At 47.7% G+C, this 25495-nt stretch overlaps 3 protein-coding genes across 3 annotated transcripts; 1 reads left to right on the forward strand and 2 right to left on the reverse strand.

Annotated features, from left to right (window-relative positions):
* Positions 1 to 24: 24 nt before the first annotated feature.
* LOC107186035 (sarcosine dehydrogenase, mitochondrial) lies at positions 25 to 4240 on the reverse strand. The gene is made up of 15 exons (XM_015573829.1): positions 4217 to 4240; positions 4022 to 4127; positions 3681 to 3937; positions 3399 to 3611; positions 2639 to 2974; positions 2377 to 2539; positions 2147 to 2294; positions 1901 to 2039; positions 1595 to 1795; positions 1255 to 1522; positions 1027 to 1156; positions 693 to 949; positions 466 to 628; positions 280 to 387; positions 25 to 196 (listed from the first exon to the last, which is right to left on the reverse strand). Exons 1-15 carry the CDS (start codon positions 4238 to 4240, stop codon positions 25 to 27), a joined length of 2685 nt encoding a protein of 894 aa, XP_015429315.1.
* Positions 4241 to 5503: 1263 nt separating this feature from the next.
* On the reverse strand, positions 5504 to 22556 carry LOC107186068 (E3 ubiquitin-protein ligase HERC2). Its single transcript, XM_015573865.1, is given in 15 exon segments — positions 5504 to 6112; positions 6213 to 6367; positions 6726 to 6949; positions 7037 to 7475; positions 7573 to 8294; positions 8435 to 8744; positions 8861 to 9184; positions 9413 to 11336; positions 11544 to 14480; positions 14991 to 19811; positions 19814 to 21164; positions 21273 to 21530; positions 21725 to 21935; positions 22017 to 22217; positions 22355 to 22556. Coding segments are annotated over 15 exon segments (14304 nt in total). The 5' UTR covers positions 22548 to 22556; the 3' UTR covers positions 5504 to 5878.
* An 835-nt stretch (positions 22557 to 23391) lies between these two features.
* Positions 23392 to 25356, forward strand: LOC107186065 (probable Xaa-Pro aminopeptidase 3). The gene is made up of 4 exons (XM_015573863.1): positions 23392 to 23516; positions 23640 to 24590; positions 24674 to 25036; positions 25098 to 25356. Exons 1-4 carry the CDS (start codon positions 23465 to 23467, stop codon positions 25262 to 25264), a joined length of 1533 nt encoding a protein of 510 aa, XP_015429349.1. The 5' UTR covers positions 23392 to 23464; the 3' UTR covers positions 25265 to 25356.
* Positions 25357 to 25495: the final 139 nt, after the last annotated feature.

Genomic DNA, 25495 nt, shown 5'->3' on the forward strand with positions numbered 1-25495 from the left:
AAGGATCATTTAAAACTTTTACAATCATGGATTCTGTTCTTTTTCATATATACCCATTAATCTTTTGTTTCGAGGATCAAATGGACTTTCAAGATAAACGTCCACTTTATGACATTTTCCCATTGTTTCGATTTCATAGGTACCAGTCCTTAAAAACTCCTTTGTCACATTTTCCCCATCTGGATGTTTGATGTATCTAACGTCGAACAGAAACAAATACATAATGACTGTAATTACTATAGAGAAACCACCTTATTCCATCTAATATAATTTGATTACCCGCGACCGATAACTCTTCTACAGCTATATCCTTGTTCTGCTCGTCGTAAATAACCAACAACAGAACCGTTTCTGTAAATAGGTTCCAAACCCCACAATGGAGTGGTGCTGTTGTAACAAACAGTACGAATACCGTAACTATCGCACAAGTAACAAATACGAACATACATGTTTTGCAATACACACCGGTCCAGATGAACGTGTATCAGCCTCTTTTTAATTCCGGTTTGCCGTGATCGTTCGACCGCTAATTTTCCCCGATAGTGACCGGTATCGCGACAAGTAAATCCTAATCCAGCTTCAATCGGATTATCGTCCGTCCTAACGTCCGAGCCCCATAGATGATAGCCTGGCGAGTGGAAACACGTTATTGTACGCACATTTGAATGACGGGAACGGTCGTGTTCGTGTACCTTTTTCACAGCTAAGACTGTACAATGCTCTGTATCCGGCGAGTTTCATGTTATACTTTTTGCCGCATTCCATCAAGGCCGTGTAAATTGTTTGACAGGACGATCGTGGAATGTGTATTTCAAAGCCAAGTTCGCCAACGAAACTAATTCTGATCAATCGTGCCAGATGATTCTTAATTTCGACTACTTTCGTCGTTGAAAATTTCAGGGATTTATCCGAAATGTCGTCTTCTATTAACGATTCCACTATCTTTCGGCTGTGCCGTAAATTTCGTATAGTTGATATCTTTTTGTGAATCACCGATCGATGGAAACGTGAATGATTGTACAATACCTGTTAGGGCCCTGGACGGATAAAATTCCAATTTGTTCGGTAACATCATGTAACGATACATCAAAGTCTTTTTCCTCCACGACTTTGTTTATATGGGCCCACGTGTGATATGCTGACGCTCCGCTTGAAACTTGATAGACAAAACAACGATGATAAAAGTTTTATCGAGTTTCTGGTGGTCAAGCGCAACCGTCGAGACCCTAACATAGAAAAAAAAGAGAAGCGTACCAATGTAGAACGCTTTGTCTTTAAAGATCGGATTCACGATTCCGCTTGAACCAGGTTCCATAATTGTAACCGTGCAATCCATTTCTACTCCTCCAGCATGATTAAGCATGCAAGTGTAAATTGTTTTGTTGAAGTCGCAATGTGTGTTCGCTGTGAACAAGTAATCGATTGCTTTCTGTGCCTCTGGCCCGCAGACATAAAATTTCCCAAGATACGACATGTTGAATAAAGCGGCATCGTTTCGACAAGCGAGAGCTTCTGCGCGTATCTAACAGGAACACCATACATTTTTCTTTGTCCACAGTCACTACCAGCTTTGACCGTAACATCTAAAACTTACTGTATCCTCGAAGGGTGAAAATTCGAAACTGTATTCTTTCTCTAATATTGCGCGATATTCGTCTCTCTTGTTTTTCGATATCGTACTAGAGTATCCGCCATAATCGTACGGCATGATTTGAATTTTTTTATTCGAATAAAACCATCCGGGTCGCTCCCAACCTTGGCGTTCTTCCATGATGGCACCCTCTTCGATAAGTATCTGAAATGTACATGAATTCGTTGCGTCAGAAAATGTACGATCTCGTATCATATTATGGAACAGATACAAGAGAGATTCAGGAACGTTAAGAAGCATTGCGTTTACATCGTGAAAAGGATCCGTCTTAAGATTTCTACCGCTTAACGGTTCGTCGTGTGGGAATACAATGCCATAGTTTTTCGCATAGGCCTCGTGAGATCTTTCGGTCATCCACGACAAATTGCTTCTCTGTTCCGGAATAAATCTGTAAAACGACGGATTGAAGGACAGGAAACGCACGATTATTAATATTATCAGTCGAGAAAGAAATCTAGGTAATCTCGAAGAACCGATTGGCAGCGTTATTTCTACCTTCTGATGTCGTAACTGAACATGTAACTATCCGGTCGACCGTTGATTATCCAACGAGAAATTTGTTCTCCGCATCCACTTCCCAGCATCATGCCGGCGCTATTATATCCGCAAGAATAAAATAGTCCGGAACACCGTGGATCCTCGCCTTTTAAACGCGAACACGAAAGTTCAATTTGTAAATATAAGTTCGATACGTGTTTAATGCCATTTTAATCGGCAATGTTTACCCATTATTGGTTTATGATCGGGCGTGAAACTTTCTGGACCGCATACGGTGCTTTTTATTCCGGTTGTGGATAATTTCGGCATCACGCGAACCATGGAATCCAGATGCGTGTCGAAAATATCCCAGTCCAACTCGTACAGGCTGAACGAGAAGTTTTCCGGTGCCTTTTGTATAAACATTAACGAATGTACGTTACGCTCCACTCGGTTGCAATATATCCATTATCATCGTAAGTGATACCAGACTCGATGGAAAAAACTTACGGACTCTAACATCGCAGGATTCGGTTCGTAACCGCCGATCGCGATGGAGTTCCCTTGAATTCGAAAATATAAACTGATGTCCGGGTCTCTGACATTCGGAAGCTGTTGCTCGACACCATCTATCGATTCGGTGACAATGTAAGCATGTTTAATCGGGATCAATGGTATATCCGTGTTCATTGTGCTCGCCACGTTTTTCGACCAAGCACCGGCAGCGACGAGAACAACATCACATTTTATAATTCCATACGGGGTCTCCACGGCGTGAACCTTCTTCTTGCCGTTCGGAACGATGTCGTGCGTTAAAATCTTCACCACGGGACAGTCTTCTATCACCTGGGCAATTAAAAACGTGTCAATGCAAACGGCATGCTCTCGAGCATTTACGGAAACGTCGTCACTAAGGGATGTTCGATTCCGATTCGAATCTTCAGAAGGTCGATTCTCTTGGGTACTGACACATACACTAACGGCCAAAAGTATGGGACCTAATAAAATATAGAGGGATAATTAAAGAAACAGGAAAATATTATTCTATAAAGAATTAATGAACGGTAACGTTTTAAAACTGATGGGAAGTGTATATTGTACATATGTAACGGAATAATGAATTAATGTTTCTCAATCATGAAGTTTGATTTCATACTTTTGGCCGTTAGTGTGTATGGCAGTGACGTGTTACCCCAGAGAATCGAATCGGAATCGAACGTCCCCTGTTGTTACACACAAACCGAGTCTACCGCGATATACACGCGTTTACCTGACAGCCATTGTTCTTCGCCGATTTAACTAATGCGTTTATCAACATAGTCGGGTCAACGACACCGTCTTTCGACGAGTAAACAGCTGCTTGAAACGCGTTCTCGTCGAGCAACGGGAACAAGTTCTTCGCTTCCCTAGGAGAGATCAGATGTGCCCCGATATCGAACGCTTTCGAACCGTCGATTAGTCTCTTATATTCGGCCAGTCTTTCCTGGAACAAGATTCATTAACGGAATATCAAAGGTGAACAAAAAAGCATGCGTTCAATCTCTATATTCACGTTCGAGTGAGCGATGTAAAGTCCCCCGTTGTTTATCCATCCCGGATCTGTACCGGTCTCTCCTTCCAAAGAGCCAAGCACGGACCGCGTGACGTTCAATAATTCTATTTCAACGTCGTTGGGACCACGTATGCTCCATACAAGTCCCGCGGTGTGCCATGTCGTGCCCGATATTAGTTTCGATTTGTCCAGTAACACGGCATTCACACCGCATTTTCCCAAGTGATAGAGCGCGTTGCAACCAGCGCTACCGCCCCCTAAAAATGATTAGGGTGGTTCATTCAGTTGGAAATATATCACACGATAATTGGTCGAACATCCCACAGGTTCATTCTACTTACCAATTATCACAACGTCTGCGTGGTCCGGCAGCTGCTCTATCGTACAGGATGAACTTCTGCTTCTCCTTGTTACCGATCGTGCGCGATCGACGCATGTCTTATACAACTATATGTACGTAGGAAGAATTTGTTGAAAGACGAAACAAACCCTATCGGACTTACGTGAAACTAAATAGAACACCCCGATACTTGTACCTTACGTTTTATTAGATGGAACATGTTGTGTTTCTCTGGTGGACGTCAACACGCCCGCGAACACTTTAACATTATCCTATCGCACCAACGGGGCCCACACTACGGGTACAATTACACCGAGCCCGCGCGCATACTCTCGCTGCTCTACTGGTCTTTCTCTCTATATTTTATCATTCCGTTGACTGCTTTGCTTCTCTACTTGTACTATCAATAATAACTCATTAATCTCCTCGTACGTTTTTTTTTTTAAACATTAATGTATTTATTGCGATGCCGTACAATTGCGATATACGATGCTCTCTCGTATCTTCTTCCGATAATATTTCAGAAGTACGATAATACTCGAGAAAAAATAAATCCGTCGTTTAACGTAAGTGTGTGACTTTCATCGAGGGAAATTAAAATGTTTTTAATGTCGACTCATGGCGGGAGAGAAGAAAAAAACAAAGAGACGTTAAAGAATTTTCAGGCGTGATCGAGTTCAATGGACGCCCAGCGATACAGTGCTATTCACTTGTATTGTTTCTACACGGCTTTTTCTTTACGGGTATGCGGTGGTTGTACAGCGACACAACCAAGAGGACATTTCGATGTTGTTCGTGCGGTTGACTAAGTGAACCGTATCTATGTGCTTGCGTACGTTTATAATCGCAAAACGTAATCGCTATGCACAATATTTAAGCTGCATATTAGCATGTGTACATATATAATATATATATAATACACGATAAAACTTTCCAGTGCAATTTATAATCGAATAGCAAAAGCGATGCGTACCAACGATTCTATTAAGACCGTAAACGTCCATATATGTAGTTTAATAGAAATCTGAATGAATAATAATATACTCGTTTTAAAGTTTTTATTATTTATCTGTAAACCGAAGCATGATCAGTGTCGATACGAAGCAAATGCGCACTTCGCTACCGTAGTTGTTGATAGTAGATTATGTTTACTTGTTTTTACTCGATACGTTATAATATTACATACACCAACGCGCGCATACATACATACACCCACACATTCACACAGAACAGGCAGTCACGCAGCAATTACTTTTATGTACAATACTTAGGTTTCTTTTTATCCGAAATTTATCAACAAAATAAATAATCGCGTATACAAGTTCAATTCTACTTGATCATCAAAATGTGTTCGTACAAGAGATTTCGAGTTTACATTGAAAAAAATCGAATGATCATTCAATTTTAGTAATAAAAAGCAAAAGCGAGGCAACGATAAACTTTAAGACAGACTTTAGAATTCGTCTAGTTTGAACTGATCCTGATCGTGCGTTGCTGATAAAAACGGTATCCGTCGTTGGGCTATTATAATCGAATGCATGACTTGATTAATCGAATCGAATGATCTTTAGTCTAGTCTCCGAAAAAACACAACGTGTAGAGCATAAACGGTTCATTAGAATCGATTGAACCGTAATTGGTAGAACTTCATTTTGGTACGGATAAATTGTTTCGTTGATAAAAGGGAACGTTAGTACTTACGAACGATACGATGTAAGAGTGAAACGTAGATTTATGTATGTATATATAAATATAATCAAATTTCGTATATATAGGATATACGATCACATGACGAGATCCATATATCGACGAAATTCGATCGAGTCTTTATTGAAATAGAGGTCGAACCCGGGTTTCGTTAAAGCGAAGTGAACTCCTCGCTGCCTATACTCTCAACTTCCTCGGTGTCCGAATTGGTAGCAGCTTGGACGCGTGCATACTCGTCGGTGTCGATACTTTTACAGAAATGTATCGCGTATTTCAATTTCTGGCATAGCACCAACTTGCACGAATACCGTGGCATTTTCAAGAGGAAAAAGCACGTGTAACTTTCAGGAAGAAAATGATCAGGCGGATTGTACTTGTCCATCACCTGAGAAAGTAGTTTCGGAAACATTCGTTACAACCATAGCACAAGATTAGATTTTCGTATGACCAAGAGCAAGAAAGAGAATCGGAAACGGTGGTCTTACCTGCAGTACGAAATCTCGTCCCCGGAAGTCGGCGATCGTGCGCGGCAAGCGGGTTCTGCCCCAGACGAATCGAAGGAACAGAGATCTCTCTTGGTTCGAGAATTCTTCCATTACCTCCCAGAACCACTGTATCAGAGGCGCGCTCGTCTCGATGCCTGTGAACAAGAGTGTGTATCAGTCAAGAACTCTTTCACTGATCCGAAGGACTGCCAGTGGCGCAGTCCAATGTATAACCTAGATAAAGAGTCTCGAATTAGGAATAAAAGATAAAAAAAAAGGTACTTCGCCATTTTTAATTGGAATAAACATGGAAATTTCGAATTTTTATAATAAAATAATACTTCTTTTGGAACGAGTAAACACTTGGCGAACAATTGAGGAGTCCAATGCAACAGGGACCTATACCATAAAATGTTCAAGAATCATATTTTTAATAATTTTGGCACCTCTTGATGTTTTTACTGTATTCACGCTCTTAGATACAGCTGTTTTTCACTATGTACCTATACATACCTTTGTAAGTTGCGACGGACTTCAATAAGGTAAGTGGTATGTCCGGGCTACCGCAGACCATCGTTTCCAATTCCGCTCCGCTGAACAACGCGAGGAACGGCACAGGAATGACTTTTGACATTCCCTCGCGAACGGCGGCCACTTGTGTATCGAATTCGTGAAGTCTATAGTTCAAGGCCAATCGTACGTACTCGTGCTTGTTCGCCGGTGTGATCTTCTGATACCTGAAAATCACAGGTATTTCAGGAGACAGATCCCTACGAGTATTCGTGTGTATGTGTGTATGTGTGTGACGCAACAAGTTTGCGTACCTATTCGAAAGAGGTACATCGTGTCCGACTGCGGATGGCGTGGAGAACGGCATCTCGAGGGTCTGGAACACTTTCTCGTCCGGGTCCATGTCCCGGATGCACAGCAAACCGGGTACATAGTCTCTGTCCACCTCGGTTAAATCGGCTGGCGTCAACGAGCTACCGGCGAGCTGTTTCCACACGGGCTCCGCCAGATTCAAGCTTAACGGGCTACCGGTACGTATCGCTATACCCATCACTATCCCGAGGAAACGGAACATGTTCATGTGCAACGGTGAGTCGGCGGTCGGATTCAACAGAAAGCAATCCCTGTTGGTGCCGTTGTCGTCGCGGCCATTCGGGGTCGGTATGAACAACGGTAGAGACCCGTTTTGCAGCTCGTCGCACATCTCCGCTATACTCTCGCTGTAACCACCGCCGCAATCGTCCACGCTCTCTCCTGTTCGCATAGAATGTTAAAACGATCCATTATCCCGTCGATGGTTACACGTTTCATCTGAAACTGCGAACGACGAACGTTTCCATACAACACATACCGACGAATTTCACCTTCCAGACCCTATGCGGAAAGAAGAGGACGTCTTGCGTGAGCAACGACAGCTTCGAGACCATCTGACCGAAGACCGACTTGATACCGTCCGGTCCAGCCAATCCACCCTTGCCACGGGCTCGTTTCACCTGTATCCGATTCAGCTCTATCACCGGCCCGTGTTGCCGATCCCTGACCATCGTCGCTTGCACCACTTTACGAAAGGTCGCCTCTTTGATACTGTACACCAGTATCGGGGCCAGTTTGCTCAGGCTGAGTGAGCCGGTGATCGGGAACATCGGCAAACACGGGCACAGCAGCTCCGCGAAATGATGCAACAATACCAGCCGGTTGTGCAGCACAGGAAACGGTAAATCCTTGACTAGATCGTACTCCATCGGTGTCACGGCGGGCATTTTCGTTTGCGTCGCTTTCGTGGTGCTCCACGCCAATGTGTGCGCGCTACCGCACGCGACACGCGTGATTTTTTCACCTTGAAGCGCCCGTACCAGCCTCGGTCTTTGAAGGGCGCTCGTCGTACCGTCTCCCAGTTGGCCTTCGTCGTTGTCCCCCCAGGTGAACACTTCTCCCTTGTCGGAGCACGCGACACAATGCAACGAGCCGGTCGCTATAGATATGATTTTCTTTCCTTGAAGCGCCGCTACCTTCCGGGGTCTGCGCACATGATCGTCCGTACCGTGACCCAACCGATGATAATCTCCTTTACCCCTGTACAAAGTTGAACCGGTTAGAGATACAGTGTCAGAGAGAAAGTGAACGAGAAGAAACTAAAGTGTAGAATAAGCGATAACGAAAGGAGAAAAGTGATAGATCGATTGGAAGGAGTGCCAGCGTGTATATTACTCTACCATGTATAAATCGCCCCCGATCTCGTCAAAGCCACCGAGAATTGACTGCCGCATTCGACTTTAACGACCCCAAGGCCTGCCAATGACTCGATTTTCACGGGGACCTTGCAGCCGTCGCTACCGCCTCTGCCCAGTTTCCCGTAATCACCGTCGCCCCAACTCCACACGTTGTCGTCGTCGGTGACGCACAGGGTTTGAGCGTCCCCGCTACCGCAAGCGACGTCGATCACTTTGTAATCCTGCAACGCCTCCACCAGTTTCGGCGTCAATTGGTCCTCGCTGTCCCCGTGGCCGAGACGTCCGTAACGGCCTAATCATCAACAAGCGCAACGCGATACAGGGATAACGTGAACGTCTTAATGACAATTTCGCGTCGCCAGGCGGAAGAAAAGGATTCGAATTTTGGGTTACAAGGGGTTGCTTCACCTTTTCCCCAGGTGTACAGCCAACCGGTACTGGTTATCGCCGCGCTGTGGTTGCCGCCGCAGGCTATGTCCACGATCTCGGTGCCCAGTAGCTCGTCGACCAATTTCGGCCGGTCGAACGACGCTCGGTTACCGTGGCCCAATTTCCCGTCGTCCCCCTCGCCCCAGGAGTAGACGTGACCCTCGGAGCTCAACGCAAGACAGTGTTTACCGCCCGAGTTCACCGCGACTTTCTTCACAAACACGTGCTGGATGGACTCCAAAAGTGTAGGCACCATTACGGAATCGGTTCCACCGATCCCGAGACGTCCGACAGCACCGTACCCTACGAAAACAAGTCATGAATTAATGAAAATCGATTACATGGCTTGTATGTTACACATATAAAATTAAATCGCCCAAGGAAATCATCAGAAAAGCAACTAGATCGTTGATTGTTGGGCGATTAATTTTTTATGATCTGTGGTTCGTAATTTTAGTTTGGAATGTATTTTTTGTAAAATATTCCTTCGTTACTTTTTACCCTGTATACATACATATATATTGTGCTCACCAGTCGCATAGACCTTTCCGTCAGCAGTAACGGCGAACAATGTTTGCTCCCCGCCGGTGAGTTGGATCGGCCTTAAAGCGGACAGACTTTCGCATAGAACCGGCAATTTCACCTTGGCACCCTCCAGACCGCCCAACTGGCCCCGATGATTATGCCCCCAGCCGTAAATCGCCCCGGATCCGTCCCACGATAACGTCCAATCTTCCGGTCGACGATTCAACCACTGCAACAGCTGTTCGTCGTGTTCCTGCTTGAACAGCTCGTGGCTCTCGTGCTCGTTGCTGGTACCTTCCCCGTCGGTGCTCATCTCGGCGATCCGTTTGGTAACTTCTAAGCAGAACGCGCGTGGCAATGGTGTACGGTTCACCAGAGCTTTGGCGACCCTTGCGGACAGGCAGTACCTACGGAACCAGGACCATTTGTGTATCTCCGTGCAACACTGCATCCCGTCCAGCTCGATGTCGGAGGCGAGCGCGACCAAGACTTTAAAGAAATCGCTGTGCATCAATTGTTTCCCGCCTCTGACCAACGGGTCTTCGTACGCGTACTGTTTCAGCAACGCTTGCGGCAACGAGCCGAGCAACGAGGAGAGCGCGATCTCCGGTCGTATACCAGGCCCGGTGGTGTACACCACCTGTAACTTTCTGAGGGCCCACATACGTTGCTGGGCGGACAACACGCTCAGCTGACTGCACTGGGCCAACGTGGCAGCCAATCTGGTCGCGACGTTCTTGTCCAGACCGATCAAACTGTTGTCCAATAGGGACTCGGCGAGACCGATCGCCGGCTGCGAAAGAACCGCCCTGTCCGAGATTAGATCGTGAGGCGCCATCACCGGGTACACCGTGAACCGCCATCCCCAACCGTTCAACGATCCGTCCGACGAGAAACGCCATTTCAATTCGTCACCCGGTATTCGAATTTCGCCGGCCCATTCGCTCCACTCTCGACCAGACTTCACCGCCAGCACACGGTTATTGCTGTCCATGAACGCCAACGGATCGTGTCGTCGTTCGGTGGAGCAACGTCTGTCGAACTCCACCCGTAACGCTTCCGCGCCGGGTATTCGCACGTGACCGGTCAACGTGGTACCATCTATGTACGGATGCGGGCTCTCCTGTACCACCGGTTGCGGCATGTTGCTCCTGTTATTCGAATTCGCCACCGTGTCCTCCAGCTCGGTGATGCAGAGTTCCAGTATCATGCTTCGTATCAAATGATTCGTTTTCGCCAGTGCGATCAACACCGACGATATCGTCTCGCGGGCGCCTTTGCAGACACGATTCGCGACCGCCAGCTTCAGTAACTCGACCAGCATTCTGGCGTCCTCCTCGGTCAGTGTGGACGTGAAATCGTCTAGACCCGGGTCCACGGCGCCGATACCATCGCCGACCACTTGAGCGTTCGAGGTCAAGGTCGCCGCGATCACGCTCATCGCGCTGCTTGACATCTTCGAGGCTCGTGACGAGAGACTCGCTGAACTGGACATCGACGGGAACATGGTCAACGGATAATCCTCGGATTCCGGGCTGGTTCTCGGGTTGCTCATCAGATTGACCACTTCGGCGACGTTCGCTGGTGCCTCACCACCCCCTTGAGCGCTATCCCCGACATTTTGGTAGACCGCGTGTCCTCCCCCGTTACCGATATTCGACTCGTTCATCGTTCCTCCGTCCGCCGACGATGTCGCCTCAGCGAGCACGCTGACAGCGCCACCTGTACCGCTGGCAACGCCACCTGCAACACCTGTTCTCAACGTTGAATGACTCTGCAACGAGGTCACCACCGCTACACGCGCCTGTATTATTCGAAGAGCGTTTATCACGTGTTGCAACGCCTGTTGTTTAGCGACGTTACTTTCCAACGACAATATAATACTCGCGAGAGACGGTCGAGTGTTGTTGCTGCGTTGTATACCGGTGATCTTCGCCAGGTCGTCGTCGTCGTCGTCGTAGCTGCCGTTACTGGTCCCAGCAATCCCGCTGCTACTGCCCTCGCCGTTCACGGTGGTGTTCACTGTAGCAGACGTGGTAGCAGACGTGGCAGCACTCGTGCCACCAACAGCAGTAGCAGTAGTGGACGTGGCACCTATAGCCGCGGTGCTGTACGCGTTTTTCGAGCAAGATGGAACAGACAATACCCCCGTATCCGTGACCGTACTCTTGAATCTGAGCAATGTCTGACCAAGAGGATCCTTGCTGGTCGGGAACGCGACCGGTTCCTGATTGTTAGCTGCCGGCTGATCGGTCAGTACCCAGGCGATGCTGTGACTGGAGCCGCAAGACACCCGATTCACTCTTGTGTCGTCCAGCTCGTGCACCAACGACGGTTTCTTGTTCACGATAGTCGAACCGTTTCCCTGCTGTCCGTGATCGTTATCGCCCCAAGCGAACACCTGACCGTTGTCCGTTACCGCGAGACAGTGGAGAGCACCGACCGCGACGTGGACCACCTTCTTCCCGCGTAGTCCCTCGACTAGCGTCGGTTTACGGACGTGATGATCGTTACCGTGACCCAGACGGAAATAATCACCCTTGCCCCAGGTCCACACCTCGCCGTACTTGGTTAACGCCAGGGAGAACTGTGCCCCGCATTCGATCTGCACGACGCTTAATCCAGTCAGACGGTCGATCAGCAATGGTGTATAGCAACCGTCGCTACCGCCACGGCCGAGCTTGCCGAAGTCCCCGTCGCCCCACGAATATACCAATCCGTCAGCGGTTAACGCCATCGTTTGGGCGTCCCTGCTACCGCACGCCACCTGTATCACCCGTTGACAGAGTAACGATTGCACGAGTTTCGGTTTCAGTTGCGTCGACGTGTCGCCGTGGCCTAAACGACCGTACTCGCCCAGGCCCCATGTGTACAGCTCCCCGCTGCTGGTGATTGCGGCTGAATGACCGGAACCGCATGCGATGTCACGGATCCTCTTCGATTTCAACGCCTCGATCAGTCTGGGCTTGTCCAGCGATAAACAATTCCCGTGGCCCAGCTTGCCGTCCTCTCCCTCGCCCCACGAGAATACCTTGCCGTCCTGAGTGAGCGCTAATGCGTGCTTACCGCCCGAATGAACCGCCACCTTTTTGATCACGTACTGGCTGAGAAACGGGATCGGTTTCGGCTCGCCCACGTTGCTGTCGTCGCCCAAACCGAGTCTACCGTTCGTACCTTCTCCACACGCGTACAGTTTACCCTCTTGGCTGACCACGAACAACGTTTTGCTACCACCAGCGATGTGAACTGGCTTTAATTTCGAGAGAACCTCGCTGTACACTGGTAACTTTATCTTCGATCCTTTCAATCCACCCAGTTGATCTTTATCGTTCAATCCCCATACGTAGACGGCCGAATGCTGAGACGCCTCTGTGCCCCGTTGCGTGCACATCTGTTCCTGCACGATCTCCCAGTCGGATGCCAGAAACGAGACCGAGGTGGCCAGTTGATTCTCAAAGATCTTTTTCTTACCAACAATACGTAGACCGTGTATCTTGCAATCGATACCCCCGTTACGACACTGTTTTATCGTGATCTCGATGTACGGATAATACTCCTTGGTGTCGTGCAGCAACAGCACGCTGGTGTCCGTGTGACGCACGCTGATCGTCGCCAGTTCCACCAAACGACTGAACGAATCGCCCACGGACACACCGATCAACGACGGCATGTAACTACCGTCCTGCGGGTTCACCAGTATCTTCAACGAATGAACCAACACGCCCGGGAACATCTCCAAACGTATCCAATGTTTACCCTGCAAACCGAAACTCTGCCAGTATCTGCCGGAATCGAGCAATCTGGTCGCCCAATTCTCGCGCGACGACACGCTCAACGTGCGTATACACTTTGAACAATCGTCGATCAACGATGACTCCGTTAAATCCTGTCTGTGATACCTTCCAGGCTTACCGGCGTACACAGCGGCCGATCCCGGTTCCACGATCCGACTGAATCCGTGTCGATGGCAACGTTTCGTGTAGAAACAGTTCTCGCAAAGATTATAATTCTCGCAGTATTTGCACTTGAACCGAGGCCCCGAGATCGGTAACAGATGGCAGGAATTACAAGAGACCGAGTGATGACAGGACGGTACCCTTTCCATCTCTATCACGCAACCGGTCCAACCGCTCTGCTGAGGGAAATCCACGGACACGTCCTTTCCGTTGTTTATTATACCGGTAACGATCCCCACGCTCTGATGATTCACCGATCCCCATTTATATTTAGGCACGGTCACGGACGCTTTAACTCGGACCTTGTCGCCGATCTTCAACGCAGCTGGTCCCGGTATCGTCGGCGGATGTCCTAGAAGTTCTATATGAATGAACCTCACCCAATACGTACCGCCTTTACGTTGCCAGGCGACCTGAACGTTCAGATCGTGCAAACCTTCGGGATCGATCTTTATCACCTGACCAACGTCCCCGTATTCGACCTCCTCGTAGCTTTTGCAACATCGAACCAACATGCCCGGAGTCAGATTGTCGCGCACGTAGATCGCGTACTCGTCCACCGAGAGAAAGTCCGATCGTTTCATGTAATTAGGCGGCATCAACGACGAGACAACGTCGTGCGTTGACAGTGAATCGTCGATATTCTCGCTGGTCGAGTCCTCCGGATCGGACAACCCGTATACGCTGGATATCGTTTCGCTGTCGCTCAGAGCGGCATCGGGATTCTCCAATAGCCAAGCGACCACACTCTCGGCGGTGATGTAACCGACACCGGTGCTAAGGCTTTTGATCGCGAATTCGACGCTTCGTTTTGGGAAACCCATTTCCGTGAGCTGCGCCACCAATGGGCTCATCGGCGGTGGACTTTTTCGACCGTTGCTTCGGCAGTGTTTCTTCTGACTGGAGGTCAACGACACCAACGAACAATCGGATACAGGTGAATCGGGTTCGGATAGATGACCACCGACACGCTGAACAGGGGAATGGCTCAATTCGGAGGCGAGATACTGCGAGACCGTTAACGCAGCTTCCTCCAGTTCCCTGCGTTTGAAGATAGGCTTCAACGGTTGCGGTCTAGTCGCGCGTACTAACATCTCTTGAAACAATGTCACGCGTTTCTCACGGCAGCCACCGTCCCCGTTGTCTTCGGTGTTGTTCACGTTCACGTTTTCGTTCACGTTCTCGTTCTCGTCCTCGTTCATGTTCTCGTTCGCGTTCTTGTTCAGATTCTCGTTACGATTGTCGTTGTCGTTGTCGACGTTATCGTTACCGTTCAATGTATCGCCGAACCAACGTCCAGCCTGATGGTTCCCTTCCTCGCCGTTGTTAGCCTTCTCCTTATTGTTACCAACAACGTCATCGTCATCGTCATCGTCATCATTATCGTCATCATCGTCCTCGTCGTCGTCGTCGTTCTCGTTGTTGTCGTCATTATTATCAACGTCATCGTCGATCTCGTCGTCGTCCCTCGCGTGGCTACTGTCACCAGCGTCGAGACGGGCACGAAGATGAATGTGTGGACGTCGGCCACGGCTGCATCCACGTCCACAGACGCGTCTGCTGTGTTGTCCTTCGCAATTATTCTCGCCGCTTCTTCGATCTTCGGGGCCACCATTACCAGCAATGACATCGTCGTCATCGTCGTCGTTCATCGTCACCTCGTTCTTCTTCTTGATCGGTTGCCGCAAGATCTTCCTTAATTTCGTCTGATGATCCAGAACGGTTTTGCCGGCGTTCAACGCCGCGAGCTGTTGCTGTTGCGTCCGGAGAACGGATGAGTTCACAGCGCCTGCTATCACGGGCATACCGTTCGGTCGTTTGTCCATCCCACGGTGTCCCAATAACAGATTCGCCCAGGTGGAGAGAAACGTGTCCGGCATCGGCATACGATCCAAACGGAACTTCTCGTCGATACGTTTCACCACAAAGAACGGAACCTTCTTTCGTGTATCGCTGTCGTGCATCTGGACCAGTACCTTGGCGTGTCTCGTGAACTTGCATATTGTACCGATTTGTCCGTCCAGCTCGACCAGACCACCGATCCTCGGTCTGTCGTCAAGGCCACCGATAACGACCAACGCAGCCATCACAGTTTGCTGTATGCTCACGCTATTCTCGCCACCGTTCTCGTTCACCTGTATATGAAACAACGGTCCGTCGCTCAACAGATCCGATGCCAGGGACAATTTCGACGATAGAAACGCGTTCAGGGTACCGTTCCATCGTGGCACGGTGTGCAGATATCTGACCAGCGAGACAAGCTCCTCGACGATCGTCGAACTATAAGAGGCTGTTAACGAGACGCGACATTTGTTCGTGTACGGTTCGGTGGTCGAGCTGAGATCGCAGGTGAGCGCGATCCTACCTATTATACGAAACGTTCTCTCCAGAAACGGTATCGCGTTAGGATTGTCCGTGGACCAGGACGGTAGAACGGTGGTCAGGAATCGTACCGCCATTATCTGCTTCTCCAAGTTCGAGTTATTCTCCTCGGCGATCACGCCCAACAGAAAATCGATCCACGCTTTGGTGCTCAATGATTTACACAGTTCCGGTGAATTCGCGATCGCCCTTAGCAAGCTAAGACTGGCCCAGCTCTCGTGATATTCCTGCAACATTAATGACTCTTTATGTGAATCAGACTTGTGGGCGGTCGCGGTCACGCCTCGTAAAACTGACGCCAGTGTCTTAATGGCGCTCGGTGTCACCTTGTCGGCCACTATACCGCAACAGAGCAACAGAACGCGTAGCAGACTAACCGAGGCGGTTTTCAGACACGTGGTCGGATGTATGTCACCGTACGTTTCCCCTGTTGTTCCCTTCTCCGTTTTCGCGGGATCGAGGGACGTGTCGAGATCATCGGTATCGGTGTCCGGCGGTGTTGGCGGTTCGGCCAATTTCAGATCGTACTTGCCCTCCTTGCCCATACGATACGAGTTCGTGTTCCCGTTTTCCCATTGGACGCGTACCCAACCGTCTACGCCAGGCTCGCAGATCACACGACCCTCTCCGGGTGACGGACCGTCTTGATCACCCCATTTCCAATCTACTCCGCGTACCACGCGTACACCGACCTTCATTAAAGCGGCCAACTCCATACCGGTCAGCTGAACGTTGGGCGGTTTGCTCTTCTCCAATGTGTCCTCGTATATAGCCGTTGTCGCGTCCTTCGACTTGACCTCGTCGGTGGTCTTGGTCCCGGTTCCCGTTGTCGCAGCGGCCACAGCGATCGACGAGGTCGTAGTCCCCGGCACCGTGAGTCCGATTTGTCTGAGCAACGTCAAAACGCTGGACAATGTGCCCGAGTTGATCAACAGACCAATTTCATTCGAGTGCTGATAGTTCGTCAACATGCCCAGAATCGTCAACAGGAATCTAGCCCTGGGCAGTTTCCGCAACCACGTGTACTTTCCTTGATTCAAGCTGCTCTTATCGCTGATCTTCGGTTTGCTCGGCAATTCCGCCTGTACCACGTACGCCCGTAACGCTTTCACCGCCCACGATGTCACCTCCGCCTCGGCCAGAATGATACGGGACTTTTGATACGGTGTTATCGAACGAATGTTGTCCAGGCAATGATTGATCGTCCCCACGCCGAGACGTTTGTTCTCGTGTGTCAAACCCAGCCAACCGTTCAGCAACGTGTATTTCACCGATGTGATCAAGCTGTCCTTCCCGAGCAATCGTTGCATCATCAGGATCCCCTGTTCCCGTAATTTCGCCCGTTGCGTTTGACAGTACATCGCACGACGTAGCGTCTCCACGTCGCCACTGTCCTCCGTGACCACGAAGTTTATTATACTGGCCATCAGTTCGGCGGCGTCGATGTTCAACGGTCGCTGTTTGATCCTCTCGATCATCCGACCGATCGTTTTCCGTGTGCCGTTCTCCGTGGTGTTCTCCAGCTTCAACGGGGAGGCAGGACATGGTCTGGCAGTGGCCTCTTTCGGCGTGGTAGTGGCGGTACTGTCCTCTACGTTTCTACGCACCATGTCCCGTATCACCGTGCGCACAGCCCTCTTGAATCTCGGCACCGTGTGCAACAGTTTAGCGTCTCGTAGCCCCTTGATCTCGTAACTGGTCGCCGATCTGACCTCGTGCAGAAGAAATCGGCATTTCTCTTGGGCGGCAGCGCACACCTCCTTGTAGCTACGGTTCTGTTGCTGTCTGATACGTATCAGATTCCATTTGGTCTGATGCACCGCTCTAATCATGTCGGCCAACGGTCTCGGTAATTTCGCGTGATTACCGTTCCCGGTGGTGGTCTCTTGATCGATCAAACCGATCGCCAGATACCCAAGACCTAGATGCTTTATTATCACCGCCATTAATAGTCGACCGACCTCCTCGACCGGATGATCGCACGTGAACTCGATGTGCGCCAACAGATTGTTCGCCTTCGAGTAACGATCGACGATCGTCAAGAACGTCTGTACCTGGGACTCGGTTTTATGAGTTTCGGCGAGAGCGTACGTGAACGCAGTGACACGATCGTCCTTCTCCTTCTGGGGTTCGTTTCGGATCCGTACAGGAATCGGTGGTTCGGTCGGCGAGTTCGCCGCGGTCGAGGTGTTGCTCCTCGCCTCGCCTTTCTCCTCCTCGTACGGATTCGGCGGTTGCAGCACCTGTAAACCACCCCTGAAGATGTCCACGTTCAACCAGGTGGCGCATTCCTCCTCAGCCGGTTGCAACGGCAAGCTCTGGCGCATTCTGTACGCGTGCAGACCGAACAGAAAGCCCAGGGCGCGTTCGGTGTCCAGCAAAGCGGAACAGACGTCCGTCGCATCGACGGTGATCTCGGCGTTCTCAGGCTCCGAGTGGCAATAATGGCCGACGAAATATGAATCCATCATGGATCGCGGTGGCAGCTGTTGTCCCCGTGTCCATGACGACACACCGTGACTGGAGTAAGGATTTCCAGTGTCCCAACTGAATCCTGTCTTCTCGCAGAGACTACCTTCCGTGGTGGAGTTACCGGTTGTCGCACCAGCCGCCGTCTCGAATCGTACCACGTCCTGTACATCGTACACGTTGTTGTTCACCACCACCCATAAACCACCGTCCCGATTATGATTCTCCAGATCGGCCCAACGGATCACCGACGGCTCGTCCGTGATCGAGACTTTGTTCCCGTGTTGCGGAGCTATGATGCCCGGCCAGGAAAGCTCGTCCGCCTCGTTTCTATCGATCCCCGGCATCAGTTTGTTCAAACGATCCAGCGACTCCAGCATCGGTCCCAGGATCTCGATCCAGTCCATCTGTAGCAACAACATCGGATAATCGACTTGCAATAGGATAAGACAGGTGACCAGTTCAGGGAGCAGTACGTGAACGATGTCGTTCTTAAGAACGGTACAGACGTACACAAATTGCTTGACGCTAGCGTTCGCCAATTCGGCGGCCGATAACGCGATCTCGGTCACGTGCACCGATATCTGTGTAATGTACTTGCTGAACAACGATTCCGAGCCGAGCATCTCCTGATCCCGTAGATTCTCCGTGCGCGATTGATGAACGCACTCGTAGAGCCGTGCGATCAGCAACCGTTGGAACTTCAACAGAAGATTCAGGCTTGGCGAGGCGTCGTTACGCTGTTGCCCTGACGATTCTTCGTTACCGCGAAGAATCTGTTCCTGCTGCTGCTGCTGCAACCGCGACTGCGTTGTACACGTGCCGTTCTTGATCAATTGTTTCACCAGCTGCAACAACGAGATACTGGTGTTATTCTTCTCGGAGCTCAGTTCTTTTGCCTGTTTCACAGAGTCGCTGGATTTGCTAGCGTTCGTCGACGCGTTCATCGCGAGAAACTCCTTTTCGTCGCACAGCTCGCTCATCTCCGCTTTGATCGCGGTTCTAAGCGCCAATTCCAAACCGCCGTCGGCCATCAAACTTGAGACCAGTAGATCGGCCATGAATCGTTGCCCATTCTCTGTTCCGTTCCCATCCTCCGTGTTCCCGTTCGATTTCGACAGAAAGCTCGAGAGGGTCTTCGCCCGTTCGTTCGCGGTCGGCAACAGTATGCTCCAACCGGTTTGAAGAACCGCCTGCGCCGCCTCTTGAATCGTCGCCAGGATCCCGGTGCCGCTCGCTAGCTGCACGCAACGTTGCTTCAACGAATTTAACAACGTTGTCCCGGCAAGCCCTACCGCTTTACCGTCAATGTTGTGCGTGATCATGGTGTGCAGCTGCAAACGGAGCAAATTCAACGCCGCCACCGCCAAACATTCTCGATCCTGGGTGGGCGGCCGCGTGCCTGGCAATCCCTCGCAGGTCTTGCTTAACAGAACGTCCAGAAGCCGAAACGTGTCTTCGCATACGTCCACGACGAAGGCTACTCGGGTCGCGACCGACCAGGCCGAGGTGCACCAAGCGAAACTCTGGTTCGGCCCGCATGCCAATCCTATCACGTTCTTACCGGACAAGGTCAGACAGAGTGTCGGCTCGGCCACGACGCATAGACCAGCTGATCCTCCGTCAACGCTAGCACGTGCAAGCTACCCACGCACAGGTCCTTCACCTTTTTCGTTTTCAACGCCTCGATCACCTTTGGATATCCAACGTGTTCTTCGTTCCCGTGGCCCAAACGATAAGCCTCGCCCTTTCCCCATGTGTACACCTCTCCGTAGGCGGTTAAAGCCGCAGAGAATTGACCGCCGCAATACACTTTCGCGACGTTTATATCCAACAACTTGTCCACGATCTTCGGCGTTTTCGAGCCGTCGCAACCACCTCTGCCCAGCTTCCCGTAATCACCGTCCCCCCATGAAAACACTATGCCGGACGCGGTGACGCACAACGTATGCGAGTCCCCGCTGCCGCACGCCACGTACACGATCATGTGACCGTTCAGACCTGTGACCAACATCGGTACCGTCACGTCCTCCGAATTTCCATGACCCAGTCTACCGTAATTTCCTCGTCCCCAGGTGTACAGTTCGCCGTTCGACGTGAGCGCCGCCGAATATGTGCTGCCGCACGTTATAAAGGTGATGTTCTTGTCGACCAACGCCTCGATTAATTTTGGCTCGTCGTACCAAGTACGATCGCCGTGTCCTAATCGTCCGCCGTCACCGTTTCCCCACGAGTAGACAAGATTCTCTTGCGTCAACGCCAAATAGTGCTTGCCGTCCGAGTGCGAGGCGATCATCGTGACCGGTTTATCCGAGAAACCGTGCACCCTCTGCGGGTATTGCGTCTCCGATCCGTAATACATCATGTACACGTTGCCGCTGATCGACAGAATCATCAGAGCTCGTTCGGTGCAACAGAGCTGCTTGATACCAAGCTCCGCGATCGCGTCGCAATAAAACGGGGACGCGCCGTTTCCGAATTTCACACTGCCCCATGCCAGAACCTCTTGGAACGTTTGATTCTGATTCTTTGGGAAACGATCGGTCACCAACGGCGGCAACAGAGGCGCGGCCAGTCTACTCAGGTTACACATTATGATCACTGCCGCTTTTCGTAAATCAACGGACGTGCTATCGTCCTCGGGTAGCCTCAGGTATTTCAGCAGAACCTCGCACGGACCCGGTGCTACGTTTTCATCCGATCGTCTTGATTTCGATGCCGGGATTGTGTTCAACCGTCTCAATACTGGTATCAACGGCGCCGTGCTTCCAGGCGGCATTACACGATTGTCTTGATGCTTGTGCTTCCCGCTCAGATGAAGTAACAAACAAACAGAGTCCAACAAATTGGACAGGGTGGCCCTTTGCGTAACCAATTCCAGTAGCAAGCAAAGAGCCGTGTGTTGATCCGTCAACGGTACAGGGCACCACGATCTTCCGCTCACTATGTCCCTGGAAAAGAAGTTTACCAATGCTAGAGCACCGCAATTATTTCATCGAGACAACGGCAAATATGGCAAATTCAAAATAGAAACGATTGAGAATTTTACGGTTCTGTACCCTGTGACAACTTGTCGTAAGAATTTTGCCGATCGTTCCACCACTTCCAGCCAAACTTGAGAAACGTTCGTCTCGTCGAAAAGCGTCGCTTCCGGCAACGATTGCAAAGCTTCCAGCGATTCCGAGAGAAGCTCGCTGCAAAACTCGATGTCTTCGCCGGACCTCCAAGCCCGTCTTAAGTAAGCGAATGAAAAATTTAGGGCGGCGCGTGAGCCAACTCGCGCTAAACCCAACGTTGCCTTCTCGTTCGGTCTCATCCTGAAATTATTGTACACATTATTGATCAGAAACATATTAATAAAAGCAACCGTTACACGGTCCATCCAGCTGACTTACTATACAATATGCAATCGCAAACGCGCCACTAAATAATTCGCTCCAAGTAAAAACAAGTACATACATGACATGCCCAACTAGTTCTAATATTCCTATGTCACTTTCGATTACCATACATTTTTTGCAATTTAGTAGTAGGTTTCGATGCTGTCTGAATGTCTTTGGTTTCCTGCGGTTTGTGACGCACGAGGGCCATCAGATAACGGCGTGCTACCACCAGCCGTTGTTTCAATCGTGTCGAGGATAACGTACTGTTTGCGACATCGTGACATAATTTTCTTTGCTCCTCGATCAACGAATCGATACATTCGGTTAAATCTGACAGGGCTGTGAAATTTCATGACTATTACAATCGTTAGAAAAGATACGATAACACAAGTAACCGACAGTTATAGAATAGCTGTTTACATGGTTGAGGACCCCAGAGCCATGAGTTCATTGTGCGTCTAACTGGAGCAGTTCTCTCTGCAAGAGCGTTTGCTCTTGTTGCTTCCTCTTCGTCCAATTTCTGACAAGGTCCACAGTTACAGCCATGTTGTGGACCGCAAATACCATCGCAACATAAACATGACAACACTCTCATATTACAATAATAATGGCCACTTTCACCTACAAACATCGGACAGCTATGAATTACCCTGAATTACTGTTATGTAAAACAGATCACACAGAATTTTAAATCAAATTTCAAATTGTTCTATATATTATTATTGTTATTATTTTTAGTATTATTATTATTCATATACCTTTTTTAGCTGTTATACCCGCCGCATTAATTAGACCATCACTAAAAGAACCTACGATTTCACCATCTCGTATCATTTCGTTCCAAAGTTCGGACAAACCATCGCGATAAAGTAAACGCTTCAAGTCTGTTTTGAGCCATTTTGCATCCAAACGGATCTCTGGCCTTACAATGATATCCAATTGAACACTCATGTTGATTTACCTATTAGCATTAAATTTATAAAACTGGTCATCTCATAATTAACTTCTCGACAGAGAAATACACGACTGAAAAGTCGTACCTTCTGTGTCTAATTATTCCGTTATATTGTTACTCTTCAGAACACATTAACGATAAGACGTTGTCACTCATTCCATGTGTATTGTTTTTCAGATCAGGTTTTAAACCATCATATTTCCAATCGTGTGAATATTTCAAATTAGTTCGGATAAAATTTAATTGTTAAGTAAGTTTCAATGTATTGCGAGGCCGCTTATCATAGGTTAGTTAAAATAATTATAGACAAAATCTTTGGTAGCTCGGTTAAATGTACTTGAGAGCTTGCAGTACATGCATTTCGTCTTGTTCTAAATCAACCTAAATTTTCTAAAATCACTCATTGTTTTTCGATGATATCTTGATGATAGTATATTTGACAAGTAGTAATAACGATCACTGATTTATAAATACTCGAAACTGTCATTGTTACGAATCGAAAATCCGACGATTCCTTGATATTATTCTTTGGAATCACGGCATCCTTTGGCTGAATTTTTGCTGGAAATATGTTGTGTTGAATCTTCACGTTTCTATCGATCGTCAAAAAAACGAGACGACATTCACGAATGGTAAACGAAGTCGCGATAATTGGTGAACGATAACAAACGACGCAAGGAATACATCACTGATTATTCGAATAGATAGTTAATCATAAGATGATTATCAAAGTTTTCATTCGCAATGCCTGTTTACAGAATACACTGCTTACACGAGGATGCGTGCATTAACATCGCACGAGTACTTTGCGACACAATGTACATAATATCGAAGCTGTTGACACTCTTGAAAGTTTGTTGAACTGAAATTTCTGATACGTCGAAAGACGAATATTAATTGAAGGTCTATCACAATGTTCCACGGCGCAAGGTGTTGTTCTATTATACGTCAAATTGGAAAGTATGGTGAGAAATGAAAATAAAAAATATCACTATGCGATAGGTTATATCGTTCATTTTCGGAATGTATAGAATCGCAGCTGTAACTATGAAGCTTACACGTTATTACAAGATTAATTGTACTTGTAGGACAACAAAGATATACTCGATACTCGATAGATACGTTTAGAAGAAATTCGAGTCAATCGCAAATAGAAGAGTTATCATATAAGGCAGCCCTTTGTCGAGCATGCGGACAACCGACGGCGGCAACACATCCTCATCTAATAAAAGATGGGGAAGTTGTACCAGGCATTCAATTTCAGGAGTTTAGAGAAAGACGGAATAAATTAATGGAGAATATCGTCTCGCATGGTTGTGTTGCAAATGCAGGAAAATCGCACATCGTAATTATTCCATCATCATCCAAAGTGTACATGTCAGAGAAAATCCCGTATGTTTTTCGACAAAATACAGACTTTTTATATTTTACTGGTTGTCAAGAACCCGACAGTATTTTGATAATTACAGCAAAGAATGAAAATTTTGAAACCGTGCTGTTTGTAAGACAGCGGAATGAGCATTCTGAATTGTGGGATGGCCCTAGGACCGGAGTTGAAGATGCACTTAGATTGTTTGGTGTTGACTTGGCACTTCCTGTAACAGAGTTTGAACAGTTTTTTATCTCTTTTATAAACGAAAACAAAACAAGCATTATTTGGTATGAGAATATGGATATAGTGCAACCAAATTTACATACAAAGTTACACAAATTAATTAAAGCAGCAAGTAGTCAGAAATTTATTTCCCCTACAAACATAATACACAAAATCAGATTAATTAAATCGCAATCAGAAATTGATTTAATGAAAGAAAGCTGTAAGATTGTTTCAGCAGCTATATCTAGAACTATAGAAATATCAAAACCAAAAATGAGCGAGCATCAACTGTTTGCAACTGTAGACTATGAATGTCGCATGAAGGGTGCAGAGTTCCTAGCATATCCACCAGTTGTGGCATCGGGTAAAAATGCCAATATTATTCACTATATTATTAACAACCAAATCATTCAAGACAAAGATATGGTCTTAATGGATGCAGGTGTGTTTAATACCCTTTGCAGATAGAAACTGTTTTTCTTTAGATAATATACTTCATATTTTATACTTTTAAAATCTTTCTAGGATGTGAATATCATGGTTATTCATCTGATGTAACTAGAACATGGCCAATTAGTGGCACATTCACAGAAGAACAAAGACTTTTGTATGAGATTGTGTTAGACATTCAGAACATATTAATTTGTAAACTGAGAGAAATGCCTACCTTGGATGAATTATTTCGTGATATGTGCTCTTTACTAGGCAAAAGATTGCAAGAAATTGGACTAATACCAAAACATTTAAGCGGAGATAAATTACTTGCTGCTGCATATATTTATTGCCCGCATCATGTAAGCCATTATTTAGGAATGGACGTGCATGACACAGGAAAAATTTCAAGGAACATAAAACTTCAACCAGGAATGATAGTGACTGTAGAACCAGGTATAACGTATTCAAAAACATTCTATTGCTTCATTGTAAATTAGTTTTTTTCCATTTGCAGGTATATATGTAAATCTGACAAACCAATTTGCACCATCTCAATTTCATGGTTTGGGTATACGCGTTGAAGACGATGTTTTAATAACAGAGACTGGTCCAGTAATTTTAACTGAAAGCTGTCCAAAAGGAGTTGCAGAAATAGAAGCTTTAGCAAGTCTGAACCTTTAGTTACTATGGTAACTATCAATTGTTTCTATTGATTCGTTAAATTACTGTTACAGTATGATTCTTCATGTAATTAATATAATTTGATCATTTTGTTTTATTTCAGATTATAGAAATAATACAATAAAAACATTTATGCAGGAGATTGTATGGAATTGTATACATTTCTATGTTATTCGAAAATTTGTTTAAGTGGAAATAATCGGATATTATATACTTGTAGCCAATAAAGAA

The sequence above is a fragment of the Dufourea novaeangliae genome, unplaced genomic scaffold (genome assembly GCF_001272555.1).
Source record: "Dufourea novaeangliae isolate 0120121106 unplaced genomic scaffold, ASM127255v1 scaffold75, whole genome shotgun sequence".
Classification (NCBI taxonomy): domain Eukaryota; kingdom Metazoa; phylum Arthropoda; class Insecta; order Hymenoptera; family Halictidae; genus Dufourea; species Dufourea novaeangliae.